At 47.0% G+C, this 9,758-nt stretch overlaps 1 protein-coding gene across 1 annotated transcript in view; it reads left to right on the forward strand.

The window, feature by feature from the left end:
- LOC141106667 (guanylate cyclase 2G-like) overlaps positions 1–7,989 on the forward strand; it is a 93,361-nt gene extending 85,372 nt beyond the window's left edge. Inside the window, exons 20-22 of the mRNA XM_073597608.1 lie at positions 1,551–1,642; positions 3,217–3,324; positions 7,966–7,989. Of these exons, the coding sequence (XP_073453709.1) occupies positions 1,551–1,642; positions 3,217–3,324; positions 7,966–7,989 (224 nt within the window). The remainder of the gene's footprint in view (positions 1–1,550; positions 1,643–3,216; positions 3,325–7,965) is intronic.
- Positions 7,990–9,758: the final 1,769 nt, after the last annotated feature.

Raw genomic sequence — 9,758 nt, forward strand, 5'->3', positions numbered from 1 at the left:
TGGATAAAACCTCACGCCAAATATTAAAAAACAAAAAACGGCGTGGCCCCCCCAGATACATAGCAGCCACTTTGAGGTCTGTTGTGACTCTTGAAGGGGAACCCCACCCCAAAAAAAAATACACAGTGGGCCCCCCCCCCCCAAGACCATACCAGACCCATCAGTCTGGTATGGATTTTGAGAAGAAACCTCACGCCACAAAAAATAATGTGTGGGGTCTCCCCCAAAATCCATACCACACCCTTATCTGAGCATGCAGCCTGGCAGTTCAGGAAAGGGGGGGGGGCGAGCGAGTGCACCCCCCTCCTGGACCATACCAGGCCACATGCCCTCAACATGGGAGGAGGGTGCCTTGGGGCAAGGGGGCTATGCACCCCCCACCCCAAAACACCTTGTCCTCATGTTGATGGGGACAACGGCCTCTTCCCGACAACCTTGGGAGGTGGTTGGGGGGGTCTGTGGGCAGGGGGCTTATCGGAATCTGGAAGCCCCCTTTAACAAGGAGGTCCCCAGATCCCGGCCCCTCCCCTATGTGAAGGAGTGTGGGGTACATTGTACCTCTACCCATTCACCCAAAAAAATAAGCAGTGTAGTGTTCCAAAAAACAAGAGAAGGTTTTTGACAAGCCCTGTATTAAAAATGAAAAATGTCCCCTGTCGTAGCCCCAAAGTGTCTTCTTTCTCCGGTTCCGCCACCGCTGTCTTTTTCTGGTTGTCCGACCGACCCGCTAAAAATGAAAAAAAAAAGATCTTCCTCCAACACTGGTTCCCTCTGCTGTGTCAGCTCCATTGTCTGCCAGTTCGTATATAGCTATTGGGCGTGGCCATCTGGTGACGCCATCCAAAGACCCCACCCCATGTACCGTCACAGTGCTGGCACAAGGGGGCGTGGTGTCCGAATGATGTCGTCGGGTGGCCACGGCCCATAGCTATATAAGCAACGGAGGGAGCCAGCATCGGAGGAAGATCGTTTTTTTTTCAAATTAATTTGCGGATTGGCGGCTGCAGAAGACATCACCGGAAGAAGAAGGCCTCAGAAGAGGGAGAAGACATCAGTGGATGGAGAAGACTGGAGGAAGAAGACAGCGGTGGCGGAGCCGAAGAAAGACGCGTTGGAGCTACGATGGGGGATACTCTTCATTTTTAATAAAGAACTTTTAAAAACCGTCTCTTGTTTTTTGAAACACTACACTACAATGTACTCATTCACATAGGGGGGGCTGGGATCCAGACCCTTTAAAATCCATACCAGAACCAGGAACTCAGGGATGATGGAAACCCTTCACAATGGGCACAGCAGGTGTACAGACCCAAGAACTCAACACAGGAATGGTGAGAACCCCTCATAATGGCCACAGCAGGTGTATAGATCTGGGAACTCCTGCCAATGAAGTCCCGGAGAGACAGAAAATAATTCCAGGGGATTTAACTATCATCCACAAAACAAAGAAACATCAGTTTTGGGTGGCTTTCCCCTTGCACACATCCAATCCTATACACAGACTGATTCATATGTCCAGGTTCTAATCCTATATCTCTTTATCCCGGCAGCTCTGCGGATTCACGTCTCTGAAACCACAGCCAACGCTCTGAAAGACATTGGGGGCTATGAAATAAAGGAAAGGGGATTTGTCCAGGTAAAGGTAAGAGCCAAGCCTATCCCTACTACTGACTTCTCTTCTGCATGCACTGCGCTTGTCTACTTCAGTGCTCTCCAAACTGTGGCCTGGGGGCAAGCCCTTTGCTTGCTTTTATCCAGCCCTTGGGGCATTATTTCATCCTTTGATACCAACAGTGGAGTATAATTTCCCCCACTGACACCAACGATGGGGCACAATTCCCCCCTCTGACATCAACGATGGGGCACAATTCCCCCCGACACCAAACGATGGGGCACAATTCCCCCCGACACCAAACGATGGGGCACAATTCCCCCCACTGACACCAACGATGGGGCACAATTCCCCCCACTGACACCAACGATGGGGCACAATTCCCCACACTGACACCAACGATGGGGCACAATTCCCCCCACTGACACCAACGATGGGGCACAATTCCCCCCACTGACACCAACGATGGGGCACAATTCCCCCCACTGACACCAACGATGGGGCACAATTCCCCCCACTGACACCAACGATGGGGCACTATTCCCCCCACTGACACCAACGATGGGGCACAATTCCCTCCAATGATGCCAACTATTGGACGCAATTTTTCCTAATGACACCAACAATGGGGCCCAATGACACCAATGATGCGGCACAATATCTCCCACTAACACCAATGATGGGGCACAATTCTTCTCAATGACACCAACGATTGGCTACAGTTTCATCCAATGACACCAACAATGGGGCTCAATGACACCAATGATGGGGCACAAATCCTCCCACTGACACCAATGATGGGGTACAATGCCTCCCAATGACACCAACGATTGGGCACAATTTCTCCCAATGACACCAACAATGGGGCCCACTGACACCAATGATGGGACACAATTACTTCCACTGATACTTATGATGGGGCACAATTACTCCCACTGAAGCAAACAATGGGCATTATTTATTCTCACTGACATCGGGACTCTTTCTACTCCCACTGACCACAGTCCTCCCCCCTAAAATCTGATGGACAGTAAACTGGCCTTTTGCTTAGAAAGTTTGGAGACCCCTGGTCTACTTCATGCTGTCCTTGCAAAGCCCGCCGCTCAGCCGTAATTAGGTAAATAAAGTTTTCTTTATTTATATTGGGCGGGACTAAAGGTAAAATTAAAATAAAATATTTTCCTGAAGTCCAACTGAACTTTCAGGCTCGGTTCACACCAGAACGTGCATGGCACATTTTTGACATTCCATTAATTTCAATAGGCTGCCAAACGCACGGGAACGAGCAAAAAGGGCAAAACCATATGGCCATATTAGGCCAATGATGTCACAGGTATCCATTCCTTCCGCACGGACAGCTGCAGGGTGGGGAATCCCATGGCTGCAGCTGATTGGGCCGGCAATGACAATTTTTTTGAAGGCTTAGCCATACTTGGGTTTGGAACCAAAGCTCATCCTTAGTTCTCTTCCTTCCACACTTTATTCAAAACTAGAAAAAAAGATGTTCTTCCTATTCACATACTGTATTTACATTGAAGTATCAGCTTTAGGTGAGCTGAAATAATTTAAAAGGAAAAGCACTGAAATCCTGATTACATTCCCAGGGGAAGGGGAAGCAGAAGACTTATTGGCTGAAGAGTAAGGCCGGGTTCTGGATGCCTCTACCAGACTTCCCAGAAGACTTGAAGGATCCTCTCTACAACTTATCGGAGGTAGGTAGCCCAGAGCTTTCCAGCATATTTTTCAGTATTAATAGGACATCATCTGAATATACTGGACAGTGCAGTCACGGACACGTACTGAAAGCAGGACAGGACACACCCCCTGCCACGCCCCCTTAAAGGAGAATTATATAAAAATAAAGATTGGTTAAACCCAGAAGTGCTTTTTTTTTTACCACTACTATTCCTTTATATTGGCTTTTGAAATTTACAAATGCAGCCATTTAAAAGATGGATGAAAGGTTTAGCACTGGGAAACACTTGTTAAAAGATAAAAAGTGCATTTTATATACAAATATATAAATAAGACCAGAATGAGGGACAAATGAGAAGAAAAGAGGGACAGGGGGACAGTTGGGAGCTATGTGATTGGATACTATGCAGAGCTTCACCAGATTTTGCACTCTTCAGTTTTGGTAAATCCACCTCAGTGACTTTCCAAACCTCACCTCTGCAAAGAAACTGAAGAGAACATGAGAAAAACAGGGAGGGTCCAGCTAGAACTGCACTAACTAGCATAAAACAAGAGGGGGACCAGGAAAATACTAAAAATATAAATAAAGAAATTGCTGTGGCTCTATGTACTAGCACTAGATGTCAGTAGATACAAGGACATGAATACTATAGAACAGGGGTAGGCAACCCCCGGCACTGGTGCCGCAAGCGGCACACGAAGCCTCTTTTGCCGGCACTCGACTTCCTTCCCATCAGCAGAGCAGCACAGTAAAGTGTCGGTGAGACACGAATGCATTCCAATTTCAGAATTCCCCACACCGCACCTGTACTGAGGGGGAGGCACTGTGCCCCCACACATTGTAAAAGATGGGAAACATTGATTGGTTCTCTAACTTTGTTGTAGCTGCGATCGTCCGCTTTTGTGATGGGGAAGGGATTGGGTGCAGTTCTGCTGGGGGGGGCGGTCCCTGTTTCCAGGAGGAGGAGGACTGTCATTGGCCACTGCTAAAGCCAATCACAGTCCTGCTAGCCCTGCCCACCATCTGGAGGAAGATGACTCGCTTGGTTGCCACTACCAATCTCAGAAAGAAGAGATTTCACTGTGATTGAGAAAACCAATCAGAATACAGTTTGTGGAATTACTGTTGAGCTTCTGGGAACTTTGTTGAAATTATTCCTGAACCTTTGTGTCACTTACTACTGAACCCCTGCACTCTGTGTCCCTTTAAGCCACAGCCAGTATTCAATGCAACGAAAATCACACCCAACTTTTGCTGCGGCGCCTCAGGAAAATGAGCAGGAGCGGTTCAGCGGTGGGGCAGATGTGCAGGGAGGTACAAGAGATGTGCAGGGGGGTTTAGTGTTGGGGCAGATGAGAAGGGGGTTCAGTGGTGGTACAGAAAAAGCAGGGGGGTAGAGCAGTGGGGCAGATGTGAAAGGAGGTGTATTGGTGGGCCAGATGTGCAGGGGGTTACAGTGGTGGGGCAGGAGAGCAGGGGGAACAGAGGTGAGACAGGTGTGCAAGTAGGGTTACCACCTTTTCTTCAAGTCAAACCTGAACTCTTTAACGGTGCCCAGCAATCTTTTTTTATAGTATAAACTATACATATATTTTGCAATTAGATAACATTTCTAATCAAATGAAGTTAATCACAAGAGTCCCCCTTTGCATCAGAGTCCACAGAGTTCCTCTTTTGCATCTGAACTCGCAGAGTTCCCTTTCACTGTAAGGGGGGACTCTGGGGACTCTGACATGAGGGAGGCTCTGGGAACCCTGATCTAAGGAGGAACACTGAGAACTCTGATGTACAGAGAGGACTCTGATGTAAGGGGCAACACTGTGGCCTCTGGTGTAAAGGGGAACTCTGATGTAAGGGGTGCTCTGAGAACCCTGATTTACCTTAGTGTACTCACTCAGAGGCAGGAGAGAGAAACGGGGGGAGACTTCGGTCACAGACAGGGATGGATGGTGAGCTCACTAACCCCTTGGCAGTCAGCACCTCTCATGCAGATGTAGCTGAGGCTGCTGGACTTCAAATTTCTGGCCCCCGTTTTCCTTTTCTGAGGCACAGCGCCGGGGATTGGAGTGTGGGCAGACACAGAGGGGTAGGGGTGGGAGGAAGAGGAGCAGATCAAGCCCTGTGTGTGGGGGGAGGTGTAATTGTTAGTGCTGGCTTTGGGCAGTGTGAAAGAGAGTGTAACAGACACTCTCGGCTTACACAACTGCAGCCAGAAACCCTGCTGTGAAGCCATAGTCTGGTCTGAATAATGTGTCCAGGTTGCAGGTGGTCTGAAACCCGAACGCATGATTCCAAAACCCGAACTGTCCGGGTGAATCCCGGACAGGTGGCAGCCCTATGTGCAAGAGGTACATTGGTGGGGCAGATGAGAAAGGGGGTTACAGTGGTGGGGTAGATGGGCAGATGAGCAGATGGGTTCAGTGTTAGGACAGATGAGAAGGTGATGAGGTAGTGAGAGCATGGGGATACGGCGGTGGAGCAGATGTGCAGGGAGGTACAGTGGTGGGGCAGATGAGAAAAGGGGGAACATCGATGGGGCAGATGAGCAGGGGGATTACAGTGGTGGGGCAGAAGAGCAAGTAGGTACAGTGGTGGGGCAGATGTGCAGGAGGTACAGTGATGGGAGGGATAAGAAGGGAGTTCAGCGGTGGGACAGAAAAGCAGGGGAGTACAGTGGTGGGACAGATGAGCAGGGGAGGGGTTCATTGTTGGGCCAGATGAGAAGGGAAAAGATGAGCAGGAGGTGTTCAGTGTTGGGGTAGAGGAGAAAGGAGGGTACAGAGGTGGGGCAGATGTGTAGAGGAGAAAGGAGGTACATTGGTGGAACACATGAGCAGGGGGGTACAGTGGTGGGACAGATGAGAAAGGGAGTTACAATGGTGGGGCAGATGAGCAGATAAGTTCAGTGTTAGGACAGATGAGAAGATGAATCGGTTGTGGGACAGAAGAGCATAGGGGTATGGCGGTGGAGCAGATGTGCAGGGAGGTACAGTGGTGGGGCAGATGAGAAAGGGGGAACATTGGTGGGGCAGATGAGCAGGGGGTTACAGTGGTGGGGCAGATGAGCAGGGGGGTACAGAGGTGTGGCAGATGAGCAGGGGGGTACAGAGGTGTGGCAGATGAGCAGGGGGGTACAGTGGTGGGGCAGATGAGAAAGGGGGAACATTGGTGGGGCAGATGAGCAGGGGGGTACAGAGGTGTGGCAGATGAGCAGGGGGGTACAGAGGTGTGGCAGATGAGCAGGGGGGTACAGAGGTGTGGCAGATGAGCAGGGGGGTACAGAGGTGTGGCAGATGAGCAGGGGGGTACAGAGGTGTGGCAGATGAGCAGGGGGGTACAGAGGTGTGGCAGATGAGCAGGGGGTTACAGTGGTGGGGCAGATGAGCAGGGGGGTACAGTGGTGGGACAGATTTGCAGGGGGTATAGTGATCTGAGGTGTGAAGGTGCATGAATTGGGCCTGATCTGAGACGTGAGAGGGCAGGATGTTAATTTCTCACTACTAAAGTAGTTTACAGCACTTACTTTAGAAAAAAATGATTTTCGTGATCGTGAGTGTGAATTTGACATTTTTTTGTTCTAAAATCGGCACGCTCAATTTCTTTGAAAACATTTTTCGGCAAGGTTGCCTACCCCTGCTATAGAACAATACATAGCAATACAATGGCAATACATAATAGGTGATCACAACAAAAATACATTTATTTTTTTTTTGGTTTTACAAAGATCAGTTTTCATTCAGACGTTTTGCATTCATAAGCCTGGGTTCACACTATTGCGAACACAGACATTACATGTGATATGCACTGCATTGCTGTATAGATCACATGCAAGTCTGTGCAATGCGAATTCAACCATACAGTTTGCATTGGATTCGCATTTTTTTTCCCGCACTGGAATAGGATCGTGTGGGTGTGAACACCCATGCAATCCGATTCCTACCCAAATTCACAGTTTGCACTGCGATCTGCAAACCAATCTGGAGGTGTCATTAACTTTGTATTGACACACCCAGCGGTTTGCAGAGGGCAGTGTGCAGTCTGCGAGGGAGATGCTGGAACCGGCACTGGATCGTGTTTGTTCCCGCATCACAATAGTGTGGAAGGGGACTAAAGCAAATTATTATCTTTCTAAAAATGTAATTATTTCTAACATTGTACTTCATACATTTATCTTTGTGCACTGCAGGTGCACAAAGAGAGAGGCACAGCGGCCTTTGCAGCTTGCAGAGGTTTTTTTTTTGTTGTAAACAAACCTCCTGGGCTGTAAATGATAAGCATGATTGGCTATTATGGGGATCACATGATCGAAAATCACACTGATTGGTGTTTAGCCTGGGATCTGCAGCTGTCGGTGACAGTGCTGTCTCTGAGCTGGAACTGCAAACACATATTTTAAATTAAAGCATTTGAGAATGAGGCTGATCAGCTGGCTAATTAGTAAAATTAGATTTCCATTAGCAGTGAACCAGCTTTATCAGCAGACTATCCCACCTGCAATGTAAATTTAAAAATATCAGAGTAGCTTACAGTTCCATGCAATATTATAAAATAGGCAACGTGGGCTGAGTCTTTCTTCTTAGAAATGTTGTCAGGAATTGGGGTGAGGATTTAAGTATACGTTACTAATATAACCAATATTTTTACTTTTTTATTTTAGGAGGAACTGGTCACTGCGCACTGATGAGAGGACCTGTTGCTGAATATTAGTAAAAATAAACAGTTTTTTTGTATCCTTTATTAACACAATGGCTTATTTGTTTTAATTTACGCTAATGCCTCGTACACATGATCGGACTTTCCGTGGTATTTTGTTCCAAGGCTGTTGGCTCCAACTTGTCTTGCATACACACAGTCACACAAATGTTGGCCAATAATTATGAGCGTAGGGACGTACAAGACGTACGGCGAGCTGATAAAAAGGACGTTCAATAGTCATGTGATATCTCCATTACGAACGCTAGTTTTACAAGACCGAGTGCTTGATTCCGAGCATGCGTGTTTGTACTTTGGACTTTTGTCCGACGGACTTGTGTACACACGATCGGAAAGCCTGACAACACACATTTGTTGGCGGAAAATTTGAGAACATGCTAGCCAACATTTGTTGGCGGAAAGTCCGACAGCAATTGCCCGATGGAGCGTACACACGGTCGGACTTACCGCCAACAACCTCACATCCAACATTTCCCATCGGAAAATCCGATCGTATGTACGCGGCATAACCCTTTTGCTGCAGCACTTTGTAGAGAATATTGAACCACTAATGTCATTTTCTGCATCACAGGAACTTACACTCTAATGCCCCCACACAGGGTGGCCACGGTGAATGGAAGCTATTTAAACTACCACTATGTAATAAATCTTCAAAAATAAAGGGGCAACATATCGTATCTTTATAAGCCCTACTAAAGGGGAACCAAAAATTAATTGGCTACTTGATTGATATCAATTTAACTAATAAAATGGAACTTTTGACTACTCTCATGGCACTGACTTCTCTTGACTACACATATCGCTGGTGTCCTGAGGGTTATTGGTGTCTACAAAGCTGCCTCTGTTTCAAAAATGTATTAACGGAGACATCTACAGTATATAACGGTCCAACGCTGTTTAACACTTTCTCAAAAAGATAAAGGGAGAATGCGGTAACTATGCAGATAGAGTTGGTGGTGGAAACTGAACCCAGGACCTAGAGCTGCAAGATGAGGAGAACTGGTTAATTACCCAACTTGTCCCAAATCAAGCTGAGTCTTCATGTCAAGGCAACTGAATGGTCTCCAATTAGGGATTCTGAGAACTAATGAGGACTGAGCTGTATTGTACACAACACTGTACATATATAGTTTTCCAGCTGTGTTGGTAGCACGTGGGACATCGTCTTGGAAAGCAGTGGAACAGTTCCCTTTGCCCTACTGCCTTATCATTTCTGATCTTCAACATACAAATTAGGCTAACAAAATACACAAATAAGGAAAGTATAATATATTTTCGGCGAATTACTATTTGGATGTTCACACACTTTTACATGCTTTCCATTAGATTAATCTGTATTTCAATGCAATCACTTTGTCCCTAATTAACAATTTCCAAGATAAAGTCTCCACCAAAAAGAGTTTATTGTTTTCAGTCAAACTTTATCAGTCAAGAAAGTTCCTTTATATTGGTGGTCACTGGGGGGAAAAGAATACCCTCTTGCATCGGTGGGTAGTGGATGGAAGAATGCCCTCTTTAATTGGTCATCCATGAGTGGAAGAAGGCCTCCTTACATTGGTAGTCAATGGAAGAAAGAATGTCCCTCACACTAAGGGTTATCGAAGAAGTTGATAGTCAGTGGGAGGAAGAATGTCCTTTTATATTGGTGGTCAGTGGAAGTAAGAAAGACCTCTTACATTGTTTGTTCAGTGAGAGGAAGAATTCCCCTTTAAAATGGGGGTTATTTGGAGAAAGAAT

The sequence above is a fragment of the Aquarana catesbeiana genome, linkage group LG08, assembly GCF_042186555.1.
Source record: "Aquarana catesbeiana isolate 2022-GZ linkage group LG08, ASM4218655v1, whole genome shotgun sequence".
Classification (NCBI taxonomy): domain Eukaryota; kingdom Metazoa; phylum Chordata; class Amphibia; order Anura; family Ranidae; genus Aquarana; species Aquarana catesbeiana.